The following is a 23,303-nucleotide window of genomic DNA, read 5'->3' on the forward strand; positions in this document are numbered from 1 at the left end:
ATTATTTTATTTAATCTATTCTTTTTCGAAAAAGGATATTCTTTAATATATATTATCATTAATAAGCAAGAAATGTTTTATTTCTTAATTTATATGCGTATATTATGACAGTTTTTAAATAGAGTTTATCTATATTAGTGTTTAAATTATTAAAATAATTAAGTGTTGATTTTTTTCACATATCAGTATATTTTCATTAATTAAGTACTTAATGTTTTATTAATATATATTTATTTGAATTAGAACTTATTCATATTCATATTATAAACTCTTGTAAATGTATGAATATACTTAAAAAGATTGTTCGATAATCGACTATATAAACAATATTTGAATTATTCTTTAAAAAATTGCTTCATATCTCGAAAGTTCCGAAACTAAGTTTACGTAAAAATATCTTTTATTATTTAAAATAGAACGAGATGATAATGAAATATTTCTATATCAGCTGGTTACATTAATGCTATTGCGAATGTATCTCACATTTTTTGAAAAAATATTTTAGAATATACTTTTCAAAAAGACTAATCCTTTTAAATAATTTGCGTCATATTACCTGTGTCGTCTCCATAGTTCCCACGAGATGAATCCTTGCAAAGCAGGATTGCTCTCGTCCACGAGGGTGGCACCTCGCGCGCGACAGAAAGTCAAAGCCTCTTTGAACATCAGTGGATGACGATTGTAAAATATGTAACATTTGCCATTGTAAGTCGCCGTTGATCCTGGTGGCTGGTCCCGGAATTGAGGACATCTTTCGATCGGCAAGGCCTGCATTCATTTTTCATTCAATAAATCTCGCCATTGTGTGGAAGAAAAATTATTTTTTCATATTCAGAATTGTAATTCTATTCTATTATACAACTACTGAATATACCTGATCGGTGTAGACGAATGCCTCGCATAAGGATAGCTGCACTTCGCTGGATGATGCAGTTTCCAGATGCACCGAAACGAAAGCACCGGGCATTGGCGGATTACAAGGCAAGAAAAGCGGCTGCCCTTCCTCTAGAGTTCCAGTGAACCGATTGCAAATGGGATTCGTTCCTAAATCTGGTCGATTATTACCGACTCGAACGATGATAGTGCTGGGAACATCATCCCCTACAGAGTAAATAATTTTAAAAATTGTTAAAAATAACTTGTCATATTTTTATCTCAAGCATTTTACATATTATAAAAAATAGCGTCACAAATTATCTATATATTGTATGGTGAAATACACTGGTTCGCGGATTATTTTATGAAAAATAAACGTAGATTATTAAATTTACGAACGTTTCACTAAAGAAGAATACATAAAATTGTAGATTAAACGATAACCATAATTATTACAAGTTTTTTATAAACTATCCGTGTCCAGATGATTAACGGTAAACACATTCAACACATTCATGATATAAAAATTGAATCTATGTCAGTATTATAATAATAGCACGCAACTATAATACTTATTAGATTTAAATTAAATAATTTTTCTTTAGATAAAGTACTTTCAAATAATTTATATTACATTGTATAAGAGAGATTTATGTATGTATAACTATAGTTTTAATTTTATTTCATTATATCTGTGTCATCATTTCCTGTTTAAGTCTCTACATATATATATATATATATATATATATATATATATATATATATATATCTACATCTATAATCTATATATCTATAATTATTAATTATAATAATAGCTCAAAGATAATCATTAATTAATAACTTTCTCTGTGTACAAACTTAACATATAAATTGCTATCAACGTTATTTCTATACTTGTATATATTATATATATATATGATTTTTTGTAATTTTGTAATTTTATACAATTATATATCTTTTTTTAATACGATAAGTTTATTAGGTCATATAATCCAGTCTCAGATAAATAAAATTTTACTAAAATTGCTGCAAAAAGTAACTAAGACGTGACATTAATTAGGTATAATTAATTTTACATCTCCACCAGGATCAACAACGACTTACATCTGCTTTTATTTTTCAATTTTTTTTTTATTTTTCTATTTTTTATGTATTCTAGCGACAGTTTGTAGATAAAAATAATATAATACGTTATTAGAAATCGGATGATATCTATACTTTTTTATATCGTTTAAATAGATTTTAATCTCACTGTATTTGCTCGAACTAATGTAAATCGAATTGTTTGTTTGTTATAAAAGATTTTATTTGTAGTTTAATTTAAAAGATACAAGATTCATCACGCGTGCATCGGCTAATCACAAATATAGTATTTGGACAGATAAAATCATCTCGAGCAATCCGGCGCGTGAGCGCTACATCTTCTGACCTAGAAAATATCCCGACTGTGACCGGCTATGGACAACCATCCGTCCGCTAGTTTGTAGTTATAAATCGCGCAATTATATGCTTTTCATGTTTTATGTCTGCAATCATGATCGCAGATTTGAACTAGCGCGACAGTCTCTCGTTCGGTAAAACTCGCATTAAAATATATGTATATACACGCGGCACGTACATACAAGACTTTCTTATTGTACGTACAAGTCGCTATTCTCGCCTCTAATGAGTGCGTGAACATGTAGCGCATGAGCGAGGAGTAATGTATTAAGATAAAAGAGAAACGCTAACATCGCAAAAAAAAATTAAGAGACTATCGTGTTTTTCAAGTCAAGTGTTACAAGAAAAGGAAAAAGTCTATGTGTCTGCAAAATATTACATTATTAATCATGAGTATTGACCACGCTCATTAATTATTAATTTGATTATACATTTTGTCCAGCTCTGTCTTTTATAGATGTCAACATTCGTTAAAATTTTTTGATAAACTCAATTTTAATTTTTTCTTAAATTAAAATTTAATAAAAAAGTAATTATAAAGTTATTTTTCGTTCAAGTGTAAAGATAAAGTTTTGTTTGATAAAGTTTAATTCAGCAAAATTTCTTGCTTCTTAATTTTCTTTGTTCTTAAAAAATATTAATGTTCTAAAGTTTTCAAGCGTCATGACATTCAGGTAAGTCTGTATAATAGCAGCATTGTACATTTCAATGTTATTTAAATTTAAAGTAATAATTGATAATTAAATAAGCAAGGATAAGAGCCAATGCAGATCGGAAGCGTGAAATAAAGATCTAATTAAATAATTGTTTTCTATTTTATAATAATTGATTCTAATTAAATGATTTAATTTAATTAGTTTGTATTAATTTAATTTATTTAGTTTAATTTCTAAAATTTATATTAATACATTATGAATAACAAGGAAAACGTACGTGAGTGTCGATAATGCACAAGAGGTGTACAAAAAATTTATTATTAAAATTGAATAATTCGATTCTTTTTTGCCACTGAAGCATAACGTGAAAGTTGCTCTTTCGCGTAGAGGAACTGTAATTGTAATTACAGTCTGTTTAATTATGAGCAGCCGGCTAAAGTCGGCATAAGAATCATCATCAAGTATCTCATCGGTGCTGGGCCGTAACTAAACAGCTGCTTAAGATGGGCAGTATTATACCGATCATTGTTCCCTATCTATTCGCAAGTACACAAAGGTTGATCGTCAAAATTAACGCACTTGAATAATTCATTTCCCCGATAGAATATGCAGATTATTCGGCCGAATTTGCGCCAGAAAGACACGGAAGTCGTTAGCAATTCACTCCGATTACACTCCGAGATGGATTAGCCGTTCACCTCACTCGCGTGATGATTATTCAAAATTACCTTTATCGCTTTCAGATACATAATTAGATCTCGTGATCTCGTTAATCTACCGGATGACTCGTTAAAGGAAGGAAATGTTTTTACTCTGAAAGGAACGACCGCTGGGAATGTTTTTCCAGAAAACGCGACGAAACGTTCTTGAGCCCTGTCCCTGTTTGCGCGAATAGCGTGTGTTTAGTGCCAACAATGTCATTATCAGTCGGTGAACATTAACGGTGAAAGTTTCCCCTCGTTCGACGTCATTACGAATGAAGCAAATAAACTTTCGAAATGACAATACGAATTTTTAAATATTGCACAGAGGCCAATTGATAAAGAAGCATAAATAAAATAAAAATTCTCGAAATTTTATCAAATAACAAAAGTTTCTTAGCATTCAGATTGAAAACTCTTTTCTTTCTGTATATATTATTAATTAAATATTTAATTACATATAAATATTATACCGCATTTTTTTCATCTATATTATTATACGAATTTAAGTAACATCAACAGATATTACTTAAATTCAAAAGAAAGAAGTGGTCAAAATGATGAGATGTGATTAGTTCCGCGAGTTGAATGTCCTCGGTAATTTTCAGTTGATTGATGATAGAGTTCGCGTTTCTTAATAAAACGCTGCTGAAAAATGCAGGTATCGCGATGATTTTCTAACAATTGAAAGTGGAAAGACTCTCACTTTCATCGTGAAAGAGTTTCTAAACGATCTCGCATTCAAACAGAGCCTTCGACCGGGTTAGAGAAAAGGGAAGGAAGTGCGAATTTTACGGTGGAATTTAACGGCTCGCTTGTGAAACGTAGTTTTTTCCGCGACTCCGTCATCCGTGAACAAGACTCTCGAGCGATTTACTTTAACTATCGAAAGCATCATCGGCTAGAGCCTCAGGCGATTCATCATCCACAATCATAATTTCAAATCGAGTGCTCGTTGAAACATCGATTTCTTCGGGAACAGATCACGTCGATAGATTTATCGTGACCGCAAAATGCGAATGGCTAGTTTAATATTAAGTAGTTTAATTAAGTAATTTAACATTTCAATCTATTAAAAAGCTATGTGTAATTCTATTTTACATCTTTTTTTTTAAACAAAAAGCAGTTTCAAGAACTAAAAGAAAGAGGAAAGAAGAAAAGGTGCAACGCTATCATTATAGTGTCATGTACATATATTTATATACTTTCCACGTAGATATCGCACATAAAAATAAATTGTTAATTACTTAATTTATATTTGATCTACCGTGTTTCATACAGAGAGATGAACAACGTCAGGCTTCATGCTCAGCTTGTTTTACATTCGCACTCGCTTCTACGTCAAGCAACGCAATCGCAAATTCATCTCACCGGCGGGAATTACTTCACGTAATTACCGGTGATGCTTATTTATCGATAGAAAGTCGAGAAAACGCGTCATGGAAACGAAAGTACCGGATGACGGATGAGATATTTACGGTATCGCGGGAATTCTATCTCAACAATAAGTCTCGCATTGAAATTCATAATTACCATCCGCGTTTATCAGCAACAACGTTCACTACAGAACATATCATTTTGTAGCTAATTACTATGAGCGAATAGCTCTTTACCGCCGTTTTTTATCGATTTTTTATCGAGAGACAATATATATCATAATGAATGCCGGATTCAATATTCACGAGAATGACATCATAAAGAAAATAGACATTAGATGATTTAATAAACTCATCAAATCATTATACAAACGGCAAATTTAATTATCGCTGTCATCGAAAGATCTTCTTATGATCGTTTGCTATTTATACAGTGATTAACGCTCGATACTAGACCTTGTAATGCTGCAAATTGTCTTGCTATAAAGAAATCATCCATAGTTCATCCGAGATCATATAATTTAAAATAGAGCGAATTTTCAAAGACTACAAATATTAATTTCCCCACTAGTTATTCTCTTACTCATCGCTTTGTCCAATATTAAGATTTCTTAATATTATATCTTAATATATCGATTATTGTATTCTCAGTCTAACTATTATTATTTATAGAGAGTACAAAAAATGTTTCTGTACTTTCTTATATGAATTCTTTAATTAGTTATATTTTTTATTAATACATATTAAAAAAGTCAAAATTAAGCAATTTTTAATTCAGAATATAATGAAATATCAAGTCTTCGTGCATTCATTTTTTCTATAATATTATATTATAATATAATATATAATATTATGTATACGTATAATATACATATATAATACATAATATAAAATTCAAAACCTTCTTAAACTGATGTTAGAAATTAAATTTCAGTAATACATATAAATAAAAAAAACTCTATTTCTTTATTTGTAAAGTAGATTTTTAATTTAACAAACGCTACATCTATTTATGTCCTTATTATATCCTTATTTTGAATATTTTAACAATGAATCGAAAATATGCATTATACATGCAATATCTTTCTGAAAAATGAAAATCACACTTTAATATCTCAAAGTTTTATCTATTTTTGCCTGATACCTTTATCTTTATCTTTAAACAAATTACCCAAAATTATTTGCTTTTAATTTGCTATTTATTTTAAAATGATCAATATTAAATTTTTATGGAAACATTAAATGAACATATTAAATATTGTATGCGACGATGGAGTTTGAAAATATTTTCTACATATAATTTGCAAAAACTCTTTTATTGCACTAAACGGTAAATTCTCGTAAGCGGTGAAGCGCGGAAAAATATACGGTATTACTTACCGCAGCACGGTTTACCAAAGTCCAGTCGCACCAGCTGAACCATATATGGCTCCAACAGGTTCACATACCACCATGGTCTACGCTCAGGCCTCGTCAGGGTGCAAGTTTGCGGCGTGTAAATTTGACTGCTGCTCCCGTCAACAGCGCGTTGCGGAATTGCGCCCTCCGTGGTGCTGGACTGCATCGGCGCTTTGCCGCCAGCCACGTTCAGCACTGCAATTAATAAATTAATTCATAATTAATTAAAAATAATTATTTAATTAATAATTAATTAATAGCGCAATTAATTATCGTGATTATCGTTAAAATTGGAGTGCGATGCGAATTGTTTTCGCAGGTGTATCGGAAGGAATTAGACTTTTTCACGCAACGATTCCGATTTTATGAAATTAAAATGTAAAAAGGTACGTTAAAATCCTTTTTTCGAATTTTTATTTTCAAATGCATAATAAAATAATCCTCTACAAAAACTATAGTTAACAAAAAGTTGAAAAATTTTAAGTGTTTAAAACTTTAAAGTTAAAATTTTTAATACTTTAAAGTTTTAATTGACGGAAGATGATTAGTTATAATATAAAATTGATATTTATTATACTGGTAATTATTATAAATTATTATTCTTTTTTCTAGCAAACAATTCACTGATTACTTCAGTCTTCTTTCTGATACAAAGTGCTCGATTAAAGTTTTGCTTAACGCGCACATTATAATAAAAGACACGAGATTACATCACGCGTGATTGAATATATTAGCCATTTATCTAACATAAGGAACATAACAGCATGATTACAAAGCAGAAAGGGACGCGACAGATGATCGTGCTGGACACGCAAATGAATATGACACGTGTATGCAACGTGTTAGCTTTATTTCTTTTTTCACGCGGAGCGCATAGCTCGATGACGCAATGATAATTCTCTCTGTGAGAAAATTGCTGTAGCTCATTGTCATTATCTGTCCGATAAAAAGAAGGTCGATCGCCGCCGCTGCAACGGGTGAGTAGCCGTATGGCACGCAGATGCAGACGACGAGCATCGCCGAGAAGTGGCCGCCAAGTTTTGTATGTGCAGTAAATGCCATTCGCACATTCGCCAACAAGTTGTCGGCCTTGCGGTAGTTTTACTGTACCGTAACGTGAGAATTTTATCGACGTTAATACGCCGATGCGTGGTCTTCGATACGCATCACCTTCGCGGTTGGTCTTAATTGTGTCTAATCAAAGAATCCGGCCTAACAAGATTTCATTCTTTACTGCACATAAAACTGCATATATACTGACTTAATCAAAGGAGTTCTTGCAATGTTTGCGCGCGCGTTACAAGGGTTCTACATAATACTTGGCTTCTTTGTATTCGTAATTGAGTCATCTCATGATTCAGTATCGGTGTTTTTTTTTTATTCGACGTTTGCTTTACACCGTTGTAAACGATTGTAAAGTCACTCGACAAGCAAACACTGAATATATACACTCGGGAGAAAATAATAAGTATTATCTACAAGATGTGTAGGCGGGGTATCTAATTTCATTATCATTGCAAAATATTCCTCGATTACTGGTGTTGGGAGTGCGCAACGTCAGAAACACAATGTGTTAATGAATTTCTCATGCATATGTAATATATTCCTCGTGGTCGGCATAATTTGTGCCCGATGTAAGCATTTTGTGGCGTTGTTTTGAGATACCTCGACGTGTGTTTCTGCATGCAATCTGTTACCACGGCCCCAAAGTATCTCGCGGAATCTTGCGCGAAACAATTGAGAGATGCGCGCAAACAATACGGTAAGCGCGTCGTATGCAGAAGACCGGTGCGTGAACAAAGGATTGTCTGAAAGTACGTATATGCGTCGAGCACACATCTCCAAGATAGTCTGATAATAAGCATTGGGAAATAGCGGTCAGGTTTATGCGGTAAGGTTAATCTTCAGGCTAATTGTTTTCCGCGTCCCTCTGTGAAGGAAAGCTTAGTAGCTGTTGAAGATAGGAAAGTGTCAAGTTGCACAATCGGTTTCAGGTCAACCAGTGATTGTAAAAATTAGCGTTAAGTACAATCGCGGGTATATATACAGAAATTGTTTAGTTACATCGTTCTTGAACTTTACTCAAGTCTATATTCAGCTTTTTAAAAGTGAAGAATCACTGTAGCTACACATTTCCTTTCATCCAATATTATCTTTGAATTATTTTTATTATTCATTTTTGTGTCTTTTTTCAATTTTATATTTAATTTTTTAATATATTTAAAATAATAAAGTTGATGAATGCCAGTTATTTTATATATGAATATTTTATATAATGATAAATGTGTGTTAATAATTAATGAATATAATAATGTTAATTCTTTAATATGTTTAAAACAATAAAATTGATAAATGTTATTTTTACGTCCAAAATTTTTTCCAGAACATTTGTGTAGTTATCGTTTTTTCCTCTAATAAAAAATTTAAAAATCATACATGGTGTTGTATTTATAATATTAATAAATTGTACAGTATAATTACATACTACTGAAATTAATTATTTAATTATGAAACGTAAAAATTATCTAAATTCTAAATTGTCAAACGGATATGGAAAATAGAAATGGATTACGAATAGATTATCCAGAAATTTATCCTTTTCATAATAAATTAAAATAACGCTATAAATTATTTAATTTAAAATAATTTTAAGAACTTGCCTTTGTTACAAATATTTTAATTAAATGTATATGCATGTATATTATACGTGTAGCTTAAAGAATAAAAATATTCATCGACGCATGCGTTCACATCAGTCACATCTCTCATGTGCGATTCTTAGCGAAGCAGTCATGAAACAGAGAGAGAGAGAGAGAGAGAGAGAGAGAGACAGAGAGAGAGAGAGAGAGAGAGAGAGAGAGAGAGAGAGAGAGAGAGAGAGAGAGAGAGAGAGAGAAAGAGAGATTCTATCAAGTAGGCGTAGGTTTGACACATAAAACGATAATCAATGCATTCTCGACCTAAACCTACATACTGGCTAGCGCCCCCATGAAAGTCTAAGCACGTTCCCACAAGATGTACACGTATGTAAGCGCGCGCCGTGCTTACCTCATAATTTACAGTTATTTCTTATACACGCAAACGCGAATAGTTTTTTATGTTGCCGTCATAACGAAAGATATAGAAAATAGTCTGATTGCCACATACTTCCGCAAATAATGGTACAATATTGTATCTTCTATTCTAAGATTGAATTGTTTTTCTACTATTCTTGTAAGTATTTACTCGAAAAATTAATCAATGTTCAAATATTTATAAATTAATATTTATATAAAAAGTATGTTAGTATGTTTTATATAATCGAGGGAATTTTATATATATAGAATATCAAAAGAAATATATATAACTCAAGTCAAAAGAATGATAAAAACATAATATGAAGATCAAGATTTTACAATTACTAGCAATAAAAAACTGATTATAATCTTAAAAATATATTTTATCCAAATAAATGAAGACAATAAAAAGATAATTTTAAATAAATGATAGTTGAGTGCATTATATTTTATTTTGACGAGTGCCGCTATTTTATTTTCCATTATGTGCAACATCATGTATATATATAAGATATAACGCCAATCATTATTTTTTTACATCATGTCTGTATGACTACCATTATTTTTCATTGTAAAGTTTCGATAAAGTCATGACTCTTCTAGTTTGACGCAAAGTATATTATATCGATATACATATACTATCAATCGTTCTCTGTACATATCTTTGTATGTCATATTACTGTTATGATGAGAGAATATCAATTATATAAACAATACAATAAAAATCAACGATGCAATACATTGGTCTGTAAAATTGCAAAGTTCATAGAAACCGTTTATATATAATAATAATAATAACAATAATAGATGACTCTTTTCTTCCCTTCTCCCACCCTTTTCTTCCGCAATTTGTGACTATTGAAGTTCACGATTTAATTTCAACGTGTACTTCAGGAAGTTTTCTTCTCTATTACCGAAAACGAAAATGCAATCTTACTTTCGCGAAATACCGTTTATAAATATAATCTTTAAAATTTAAAAAGAAGAAATATTATACAGATAAGCAATTTATGTCTGATTTAAAAAAGTTTTAAGAATTAAAAAGTTTTATTATGCCACATATTAGAAAATAGTGTTAACAATGTTAATAGGCTAAATAGTGTTTCTTTTTTTCAGTATGACATATATAATCTCCTTAATCTGAATTATTATTTTGCGTTAAATCTTACAATCTCCTTATACTTTTTATACATTTCCCTCGTCGTGATATCATTGATCACAAATCAAGATGGATCGCAAATAAATTCTCTATGAAATTATCGTGCACTTATCGTGGAAGGCGAACGAGAAGTACGCGTTTGAAAAGTCAAGTTCACGCACAGCTGCGCAAGTGGCAACTTGCTCTCGCGGTCGGCGGATCACGAGAATCGCTGTTCCGATCTGTCTTGAGTGGCAATCGAGTAATTTCGTACAAACGCTGCTCGCGCCCATGCTTGTCGAGCAATCATCAAAACGACGATGAAAAGACATCGCGAATATAATGATTTTATTGTTCTGTCCCAGAAATGCCGCGCCCATTATAATGTCCCATTAATCTATTGTGCGATATTTCTCTTTGACTCGAGAAATAAGTATAAAGATTATCACAGTAATATGCAAATTGTCGAATCTACACTATCATTCTCGATATAGATACTCGTTTATTATTTTTTATAATTTTATATAAAAATTATTATACATAAATGAATGTAATATTGAACTATTCGTCATCTAAAAAAAAAGATTTACATGCACATCAAAGATAAAAATATAACGTAGAAGATAGATTAAATGTGATATTTTATTTCAAAAATTCTTATGTTTCTTATTTTTCTTATTGTCTAATGTTTCTGTGTTAAATAATAACTTATTTAGAATATACAATTTACTTCATATAAAATATATGCCTTCATAATAAATAGTACTAATATTAATCAATGTAAGAATTTTAAAATGTCGCAAGATATTGAATATTTAAAACAATTGGATATTTGAATTGTACCATATTCTTTTTTAATTGACGAGAGAATTATTTGTTTCAAGATGCGCGAAATATTGTGTATATATAATCAATTATAAAATATAGGGTGAATCACGAAAACCTGACAATTTTGCAAATAAAATAAATAAAATAATAAAATAAATATGCAAATAAAATATACTTAAATATTTATTTCTTGTCAAATAATAGAATATAGAATATTGAGTATATTACTTGATTATATTCATTTTTTCAAATTTAAAAAAATAATTTTTACATTTGTCAAATGTTCTTCACATTTATCCTACATTGCTATAATCTATCATGCAGGTTCACATCGTTGTTTGCATCATGTTGTCTGATAACTGTGATTTTTTCCTGTATATTGGTCTTGAGTTCATTAATATTCAACAAAAAATTACAGTTATATTAGACAACATGGTGCAAACGGTAAAGCATGCGAACCCAAGCGATAGAATAGCGCAGATGAGCAATGTAGGATAAATGCGGAGCACATTTGATAAATGTAAAATTTTTTTTAATTAAAAAAAATAAAGATCAAGTAATATTCTCAAATAGCATTCTATATCCTATTGTTATTTATTTATTTTGAAAATTATCAGGTTAGGTTCCATGGTTCACCCTATAATATTATATCAGTCAACTAATATATTAGAATTTGACTATTTTTCTAAAACGTTATATCGTACTTTCAGAAGATTATCGATATCGATACAAATCATAAGATTATATCATTCAGAAGATGAAATAATATGCATTGAAATAAATAAAACTTAAATTAAAAAAAATGTAAGACCTATCGTCTCATAAATATAATTAAAGATTGCTAAGGCTAATTAATAATTTTATCACCCAAAGACAGAATCGAGTACTTAAAAATATTTGGGTTAGGAAATCATTAACGATTTTTAAATGGAGACTGTAAAATGTGAAATTCGTAAATAATTTCAGAGATTATGTTCCGCTTTTCTGGTTAAGACAGTTTCACTTGTGTCCGTCCCTTTTTGCTCTAATCGGTCGAGAACCCCATGACCCATAATTCTGTTCCAGTAACAACGTCGTTTAAATATATCTTTGCCCATTGATAATATATGCGAGAGAGAGAAAAAAAGAAGGTAAAATGAAAAAAGAGATAGATCCTATGTATATTATTTTTTTAAATATAAATCATCCTTAGTGATAATCATGATATGTATAATCAAGAAATTTTTACAAAAATGACATATTTATATTAATTAACATTTAATCATTAGAGATTAATAATCATTAGAGATAATCATTAGAGATTAATTATCAGGAATTAATTTAAATAAATCGTTGTTTTGATAACAACTCTTTTTATACATTTCTAATTTATAAAGTAGGACACAGAGTTGATATAAGAACTTTATTATTATATGCTGCAGAATTGATTCTCCACCATATGAAATATTAATCAAATTTACTATGTAATTATGGTATAATACATAATAAAAAAACTGATAATGTGTAATACTTTGACTGCGAATAAAAACTCAATTCTTGAATTTTTATATATTATATTTATGCCATTTTATTGATAAAATTGCAATTACAGTCCGATTAAAACCACTTTTTTTAGTTTCGGCTGAAATGGAAAACGAATTCAGTTTTTTCTCAATTTCGGTCGAAACTGAAACTGGAAAAAGTCTTACAAGACTGCCAAATATTAAGACGAACGTGTAATAATATACGTATATACGCGTGCCTTAACATACGAATGTCAATTGAATAATAATAACCTTTTCGTCCTTTGCGCATCAGTTTGTCCCCTTCTTTCATTGTAAAGCTTTTCGTTGTAGTGGGGTAAACCCAAGGATAAACCGATGCGCAAGGATGAAAAGATTGTTATTATTCAATCGATATTCGTACGTCAAGGAATGTATATATTACACGTCGCACTGACATACTATCGATATAAACATATGATTTAAAACAGATTTTATTAAATCTTTTATTAAATATAAAAATATTTTTCATATACTCTCTATATATTTGTAATAATATTACAAAATAATGTATTACAAAATACTATAATATTGCGTTCTCAATTATTAAAGTTAAAATAAAATTTTTAAAGTTAAAATCACAGTAATATATAATTATAAATTACAAATATTTGTATTTAAGTCTTTACTTAATAATTAAACTTGAACTTAATAGCTTAAGTCGCCGAAATTTTCTCTTAATTTCGGCTGAAACCGAAATCAAGATAAAATCCTTATTTTTGACCGCAATTAGCTGTAACCGATACCGAAATCGAAATTTCGGTCAGACTCTAATTGCAATATTTCCTTTTTTTCTGATTTCTCTTTTTTTTTTTTTTTTTTTTTTTTTTAATAAAATTTATTTTAAATATGAGATAAAAAATTTTAACATTACTTTATATGATTTATAATAATTTATATTATATTTATGGATGATTTGGCAATAAAGAATTTAATAACAACGTTTCTTGTTTTTCGCGTTTTCCTTCATGTCATCAAGAGACAGTCTTCGCGATTGTCTGGTATATCAATATTGTGTATTCATAATCCATGCCGCGATCCACTTCCGCCAACGTCACGGCGCAATTTCTCGTGATCCTGGACCAGTTTGTCCTGTCATCGAGCTCGCGAACCGTGACCGTGAGATCTCATCGCGAGCGATTCTTTCTAACCATGCTCTTTCACTTCAATAAATTTCGCACGAGAACACGTGCAGGAATTGTGTTATAGAACATGTACGACGTCATGCATTTCCGGAAGTGAACGCATTTTATTCAATCATCAGTTAATTGCACGACTTTCTGACGAAATAAAAATAGGGTCGGTTCACGGTTTACTTTACTACTTCTTTGGATCTAATTCTACTTTTGAACAAAGATGAAAAGACAATTAAAATTAACTAATGTTGAAACAATAATAAATTTTGAAGTCTTTTTTAAACAGAAAGAAGATAATATTTCACTTATTAACAATAATTTATATCATATTAATTATCAATATTTTATTTTATTTAACAAATCAAACTATTAAATAGATTAAATATTAATAGATATCTTGTTTAGAATTTATTTATTAATAAATGTTTAATGTCTATATTTTTTCAAGGTAAAATTTCTTAAAATATCTTCAATTTTAAATGCCTATATTTACAATTGATTCATTATACTTAAGAAAATATAATATTATATATGTTTCTAAAACTGACATATAAAAGTGAGAAGAATTTATTAATAAACTTAATAAATAATTCAAATAAAAAATATAAATATTATTTATTAAAAAAAAGAAAAGTAAGGGAAAAGAATGCTTATAATGTTAGTTTTTTTCTCGATGAAAAATACGAATTTCTAAAATGGTATTCAATCTGTTCTATGGTTGGCGTATTTAATCGAGAAGCGGTAGAAGAAGAATCGGTCACCTCATTCTTGAGATGATCGACCGCACGACTAGAAAACGCATTCCGTACGATAAATGATACCTATACATAGCATGTACTGAATATGAGGAGGTATTCATTATCGGATATCTTCTCCAGCCAGTGTAAAAAGCATAAATCTACACATATATATATATAGAAAAATATATGAAATACTTTGGTCGTAAATTGCTAATGAGCATAGTAGTAGTCATATTGGAGTCGACGAATTTCACTGACGTTGTCTAAAAAGAAGTAGCACTTCATCTCGCGTAAAATAAATCAAGTATTTTTCCTAAGTATTTATTCATTTAAACCATACGAAAATAAAAAAATAAGAAAAATGAGGAATTTATAGTAAAATAAGCGAGAGAAGCGCCATCAAAATATCATAAAAACGAAGATATTTCCGGGAGGGATCGTACGAAAGACGGGATAAATTCGTCCAATGCAGCCCCAAGGATAAGCCTGTACGAGGAATGCGCGCGAGATTGGGAAGGCCGCGGGCGTTCTTAGCCGGTAACAGGTTCAGAGTTAACGGTGCACTGCCCCCACCGACGCGCTTCAGCATGGCATTTCTTGTGCTTCAGCATCGCTGGGCCTGCTCGGTCAAGGACACGTGGAACCAGGTCACTTGCCTCTCCGAAACATCGTGGGCATAAATCCATATGTCATCGCTCTCTATCGTTCGTTCGCGTTGAATGTAATTAAAAATTAAATATACGCAAAAAATTGAACAATTCCGCGATATATATAATTACAAGAGATCCTTTTCTACATACAGAGTAACATTTAGCAAGTCATATTTTATTTACGAATTTTTTTGTTCAATTACGTTGATTATTTTCTTCACTTGAAATGTCGGAAAACTAACAGTTATATGCGATTAAAAATAATAAATTTTATTCAAATTCCGACTTTAACTTATTTTAATATGTTTGTAATTCGAGGATTAATTATATGTGATGCTAAAAAATCAGCCAATCAATTCAAAATTGGTCAAAGAATCCATAGATGGTTTGGAAAAGATGGTTTAGAGAGAGAATAGTCTATAGTATAGAAGGTTAGAGTGATATACTTGCAGTCAAGTATTCCTATTACGTCATTATATCATTATATCATATTATACAGTTATCCTACTAAATAATCATCACAGTCCACAATCTATAACATCATGAATGTTGTCATAAAATATTAATTTGACATTCTATTTTTGATTATTTTTGCCGGCTTTATATTTTTTAATTAGATATTTTTAATTAGACATTTTCAATTATTTTTAATATTTTCAGTTAAAGCAGTCTTTTTAAAGTCTTCTCCCCTTACATTTGTATTTTATATACAGTTTATTGATTACAAATACCAAATTTTGACAAGCTATTATGTTTAATGAAATACCGTAAATATGACTGTGAAAATATAATTTTGTCGATTGAAACAGTGTAAGTTTATTTCAAATAATTACGAGCATCAAAATGTGTGTACTTACCGCAGAAGGGCACACCCTCCGGCGTCCACATTCCATCGACTTGGCATTCTCTTCTTGCTGGACCCAAGAGTTCAAATCCTCGTTCACAGAAATATGTAGCTATACTGCCCACTGAAAACGTGGTATCTTTAAGGAGGGCGTCTTCCTCATCTATGATATCGTCGACATCTGGGGAGGTGAAACGTACACTGCTATGGGCCGGAGCACCCGGATAACCGCATCCAGCACCATTGGCACCTGAAACATAATATATCGATTATTTTAAAATAATTATTAAAAAATGTATTTATCTTAATTTTACTTTATTAATTATTAAAAAATTTATTTATCTTAACATAATTATTAAAAAAATTATTAAAAATTGTTCATATTAATTAGAAAACACACACACACACACACACATACGTTTATATTTATTTAAATTGAAAGAAATTTGTATCTTCATAAGAGAAGATACAAAAAGTTCAATTGCTATAACATTAATGAAAATAATAATTTTTTGCAATGACATGCGGCATTAATATTAAAAATAGATATTAATAATACAGATTATATCAGAAAAAAAATTTACTCCCTTGCATCTTTTCAATATTTAAACTAATTAAAATCTAAGAAAGTATAAGAAAAAATTTTTATCATGTTATTAGCATATAAACAAATTTTTATATTTTAATGCATGAAAAATTTATATTTTAATATTGTTAGTTTAAATATTGAAAACATTGCAAAAGAGTAGAGCGATTTCATTAGATATTAATTTATACAAAGGTTTATTATATAAATATCTATAAATAAAATGAATACAAATTTTATATTTTAATTAATCTTTATTAGTGTAATTATGTGTTATGTGTACTATAATTCTTCACGATTATACATTATTCTTAGGATATTAACTCACGTATATTTCGTGTAAAAAATAAACCTAGTTCCTAAGTGCTGAAAGATTTCACTTTTACCCTCATACAACAGTTACTCATGTCAGAATGACAAGATCGCTCTTGTTTTCCTTTCTAATTCCGGTCAACCCACCCGCATATATGCGAGACAATGTAATATAAATTAACTGGAGATTCATTTCGAAAGTTCCGTTAAACATTTCTAAAAATTCAAAAGACGAGAAAGAATAATATCGTTTTAATCTCATCTTTCCATAATCACGCATACTCTCATCGTAACGATGATCTAAACGCATTTTCCTCAATGATTGTGTCCAATCACGCACGTCTATTTCACGATACAAAATTGCCTCAGATACTCGTGCACAAATTTTCGCGAAAGCTGTTAAGCTCCTTGAGAAGGATATACTCCCGACTATCTGCACAGTTCAATCTCTCATGACTAATTGCACGATGTAATGCAACCAGTTTTCTGTAGCCGTTCATCGCGAGTGCATCGCACGCGCTAAGCGAGCATGCTCTTTTCAACCTCTTCTCCATATCGAAAACACGCAATCTCACATCATCACACACCGAGCGCATCAACCATGTACGATCCGCAAAGCGGATGCACGTTGCCTCATCGGATTGCCACTGCCGTTTTCAAGCTGATGATTTCAATGGGCGATGAGTCTCGTCACCTTCCCGAGCAAAATGCTCAAATCACCGAGGCAATGCAGCAGTATTTTTTACGTTACAGGTACGAAACAGAATCTTCCTTATATAACTGATATCGTCTCTTGCACAACGAAAGTGAATACAGGAAACCAGTCGTAAGTACTTTGTGTTGCTTCGCCTTTTTCTGCGACGCGAATAAAGGTAAGTTTGCTCTAACAAGTACATATCCGTTGCCAGCGATTACGAAAGGTGTTGCAAAGTAAATTTATAGATACGCGTAATTTGTAAATAACGCTGTACAGTAAACTTGTTTAATGTTTGAAAAGATGATTCATAAATTTTTTAGTTTAATTTTAAATATTTATAATGAAGATTAACCAAAATACACAAAGAATCTTTTATTTTTAAGATTTTATAATTCAGAAACTATATTAAATTAATATTTTCATTATTAATAACAGAAATTAATTTCAAAAACATCAGGAATTTTACAGCACTGTATTTCTCTCTAGCAATCTGGATTTCTTTGTAAAAAAATATAATAGAAGCGATGCATAGTTCAATCTTATATGTATGTCTAAAAATGCAGAAATGCCCTTTCACATACACACATACACGGTAGTCTTGATTATATTATACCCTTCTCGTCACGTTTCGCTGGTTACGTGGACAGAAATAAACATACACGCGTTTCGATAGTAACCCGTCATTATCACCACCCTGTCATTTACGTGCCGCTGTCAGCGATTTCGAAGAGAACAGAGCAAAATACCGAGCAGGTCGCGAGAAAGCGAGGGATGTATGTAAAACGCCGGTAAAACACGTAACGGAAACGATAACGCAAGCTGCTCACATCCTGCGGCGATCGCGCAATCCTCTAGGAAGTCATCGGCTATGCCGAGTCGTGTGCGTTGCCTACGGCCGGCGTGATATGTGCCAATCCGAAAAAAGGAAGTAAACTTTAACTTAACTGACAATGACGAATTTCACTCGCCATGGTTGTGTAACGACTGTCGTCGCGTTCGTCCTTCTTTCATCTCAAAAGTCTTTTTTTCTCTAGTCGAAAAGAGTCTAGCGCGTGTACATGCATATATTATAATATATATATAACTTTCACGTTTGACGAGAGCTTCCTTTCATGAATTTATAAAAATTCGGGTTTTTTTTTTCGATTTTTGCGAGTAACATCCACAAAGATAATTTTTCTTAATTTTAATTAGACTCGTTAGATTTAAAAAAAACCTAAATATATAAAAAGCAAAATATATAAGTTTTTTTATATAAATTTAAACTTATAATATATGTAAATTTCAAATTTCTCATCAGTAGAGATTTTGATATATATGATTTATATATAATATACAAAGAATATATGTAATTTATCGAAATTTCAGAAATATAAAAATTTAATATGTGAACATTTTATATAATGCATGTGTGTATGAATATCATATATCTATAATACATATAATAAAAATATATATATTAGGTACATATAATGTCACAGATTATGCTATAAATCTTTAATTATTATTATTTTAATGTTTTATTAATTTAATAATTAATTGTGTTTAATTTTATATATGTATATAATTAAAGATTACATATAAAACAAGATTTTCCTCCTCTCTCTTTTCTTCTTTCCAATATTTTTCTTTCATTTTCTTACATGGTTTTTACAAAGCATAATCGTATGCCTTCTGAGACAATTTACACATTGCGTAAGAACCGCGCGCACGAATCGCGTGCGAAACGCAAATCTCGAGCGTTTCTCATCGGATATACATCGGCGCAGCCTGAAATCAGTGAAATCGTCTAGCACCTCGCCTTGCATCGGTCTAGCAGCGGCGAAAGATGGATGCATCGAATGCAACGGAATTGTAGAAACGCGTTGTAACTGCACGCATGTACTTGGCAAAAGCGGACGTTGCAGCGCGAGCGCGAGGGTCGTTGACTTTGGACGTAGGATGTATGCAACTTATGTGTTATCATCGAATGTTGATAGGTTATTATTTATTTATAAAACAGGTCAAATTCTAATTGCTTGATTTTTCGATGTGAAATTCAGAAATTAGGAGCAGCGAGAGGATTTACTTTGCGATGACATTAATACGAAGAAATATGAAACCAATTATCTTATAAAACATAGAGATTATTTTTACATTTATTACATCGAAATTCAAACTCAGTAAAATTATATAGTTTCTACCGCATATAAATCTAATCTGTATAACATAACTCTACATTAATGTAATAATAGTTAATTTCGAGACTACATAGATCGTATTACATCCCTATGAATTCTTAGAAGTTTCCCCATCGCGTGTGTGCGTGTGAAAGTTAATATCAAATTATCAAATTATATATGCGTAATTACATGAAATTATATATAATTACATGTATATGATTTTGTTAAAACATGTAGGCTTTAAGAGATAAAAAAAAAAAAGAGTTGTACGCGCATGTCACTCGCCTAATTTGGCACGATAGAATGAATGTTACGGCTTACAAATAGCATTTCATTCCGAATGCGCGATCGAACGGTGCTATCCGTCTACGACACACAAGTGACGTCTTGTGGGCTAACTGCGTAACGGTTCGCACTATTCAATTAACATATTTATTACGCGTTCTTATAATCAACGCCAACAAGGATCGACAATGTGGTCGGCCAGCAGACAGAGCGATGACATAAACTCCATTAATTTCATTAAATTATTATTATTTATTATTATTGGTATTATAATTTACTATCGTGACATAGTTACGTTCTTCCCAAATACTACTGTATTTCGTGAAATTGGAATATAATAATAAAAAATTAAAGTATCTATTGAAAACATTCAAAACATAATTCTGATCAGACATATACATTATAATATATGTATATATCATAATATATATTACAATACAATTAAGATTATAAAAAATGAAAAAAGATCACAAAAAACCAGCTGCACGGAAAACATATTTTTTTGCATTTTTCATATTTATTATTTTTTATTGTTTTTTAATATTTTATTAAAATTATAATATATTATTTATTAAATAGTTCAATTATTTCTGTTATGACATCTTCGATTAAACAGTGTCGTATATATGTATATATTTTTTTTTCTAAGGAAAAAATCGATCGATAAATTGTAACGATGTAAGAAACGCTCAAAGCAGGTGCTACGCAAGCTGTCTGTCTCTTGTTACGATACGTATGTTATATGTTTATATTCTCGAGGATGCGTTACGTGCACGTGCTACGAAGAATAAAGATATCAGCCATCAGTACATTTATAACTCACATATAAAAAAACTAGAACTGTTTTACTTCATAAACAGCAACGACAATCTATTTTTTTTTAGTAATGATTAATTCTTCAATCAAAATGTTAATATAAACATGCTAATAAAGCAATAAATATGCTTTTTAGATCTAAAAATACAGTTACGAGTGTAATAAGTAAATACGAATATAATCTTTATATAAATTTTGTAGATCTACAAAAATATTTTATATATGTAATTCATTCTCAAAATAAATGTTGCGAACAAGTTATTCTTATATCCGCTTAATGTAGGTTGTTGGCATCGTCGTAATTGTTAAGCCGCAAATCGGGGCAGAACCTGAAGCCGAAGTCCGATTTGAAAAGTACTTTATCCTCTGCCGTACATGATCGTCATCAACGTACGCAGCCACGTGAATCGTAAGTTACCGAGAAATCGATTAGAGACTGGCAACTAGCCGCTTCTTCCGACGCAGAAAAATGAACCACTAAATTATAGCTGCAAATTATTGCGGGCGAGAAAATATCGTCGGCATTGCGAGAGTTAAAAGACAGAAGAAGTGATCAAAAGCTGATAGTTATAGAAACAGATACAATAGATTGAATAATCGTACTTTGCTGACAAGAATATCTATGCAAATTAATTGGTAAAAAAAGATAAAAAAGCAATATCAATTTAAAGAATCTTTTCTTTAAATGGATAAATCAATTTCTTGTGATAATTTGTCATTGGATTATTTATGTCCATCTGTAATATATTATTACAATATATCATTTACTTATTAGTGTACTTTAATCATTATTAACCCGGGCTCGGACTGGATTCATCTTTGGCTATTTAAATTATAAAATTAAAAATTAAATTCTGCACATGTGTAGGGAATAAGAATATGAAGATTAAATACTGAAATAATAGTGAAAATTATTATTCTCAAATGGTATCAGTAATTATAACTATAATCCTAATTCTATGTTCAAACTAATCAAGAAATTCTATCGTCTCGAAGAGATTCTTAGTGTCCTAGAAAACTAATAATTTTAATTGTTCATCAAAATTATTTTTTTTTAATTATTCTTAGAAATTTTCTCTTTAAGAAATCCCAATCTCTAACGTTCTACAATAATACCAAAATATCATTATTATGTAGGATAATTAAAAATTAATAATATTCAAAAAATTTCAATTTATACACAAATATTATGCAAACAATAATGTCTTGTAATACTCTTTAATCATTTGTTATTAATATTTATTAAATTCTATGAAATAAATCAGTTAACAAATTTGACTTGCGTACATAATTTAAAAAATTCTTTGCGTTCTTATCAATTTATTACTAATTTACTCTTACTGTAGTTTAAAAAGATATATTCGTTCTAGTTTATAATTATTCTTATCTTAATTTATAAATATTTAAAATAAAATCTTTTAAATGTTCCAATACATCCTGTTCAAAATACAATGCCAAGTAGTACATAATTTGAAAAATTCTTTGCGTTCTTATCAATTTATTACTAATTTACTCTTACTGTAGTTTAGAAAGATATATTCGTTCTAGTTTATAATTATTCTTATCTTAATTTATAAATATTTAAAATAAAATCTTTTAAATGTTCCAATACATCCTGTTCAAAATACAATGCCAAGTAGTACATAATTTGAAAAATTCTTTGCGTTCTTATCAATTTATTACTAATTTACTCTTACTGTAGTTTAGAAAGATATATTCGTTCTAGTTTATAATTATTCTTATCTTAATTTATAAATATTTAAAATAAAATCTTTTAAATGTTCCAATACATCCTGTTCAAAATACAATGCCAAGTAGTACGTGCCTCGGGTAAATTAGTCTATGTAGGACAATAGAATGGAGACAACGCGTCGAAAAATGGCATGGAAAAGATAAAAATTATTCCAGTGTAAATATCAGGTCACTGCTATTTCACCGTTATCCTTAAAATGATTGTCATATCATCTTATCTCACTACCGTGACAAATATACTTAATAAATTACCGGTATTACTTTCAAATTTTGTGCTATTATATATAAAATTCTTTATTTGATTATGATAAAA

General features: G+C 30.1%; 1 protein-coding gene across 3 annotated transcripts in view; it reads right to left on the minus strand.

Annotated features, from left to right (window-relative positions):
* LOC140676028 (CUB and sushi domain-containing protein 3) overlaps positions 1–23,303 on the minus strand; it is a 51,370-nt gene that overhangs the window by 5,702 nt on the left and 22,365 nt on the right. For all 3 annotated transcript variants that reach the window (XM_072910640.1, XM_072910638.1, XM_072910639.1), the window contains 4 exons: positions 16,394–16,630; positions 6,430–6,642; positions 875–1,101; positions 557–768 (listed from right to left, as the gene is read on the minus strand). In XM_072910640.1, the coding sequence (XP_072766741.1) occupies positions 557–768; positions 875–1,101; positions 6,430–6,642; positions 16,394–16,424 (683 nt within the window). In that variant the 5' untranslated portion in view covers positions 16,425–16,630. The remainder of the gene's footprint in view (positions 1–556; positions 769–874; positions 1,102–6,429; positions 6,643–16,393; positions 16,631–23,303) is intronic.

The sequence above is a fragment of the Anoplolepis gracilipes genome, chromosome 2, assembly GCF_047496725.1.
Source record: "Anoplolepis gracilipes chromosome 2, ASM4749672v1, whole genome shotgun sequence".
Taxonomy (NCBI): Eukaryota; Metazoa; Arthropoda; class Insecta; order Hymenoptera; family Formicidae; genus Anoplolepis; species Anoplolepis gracilipes.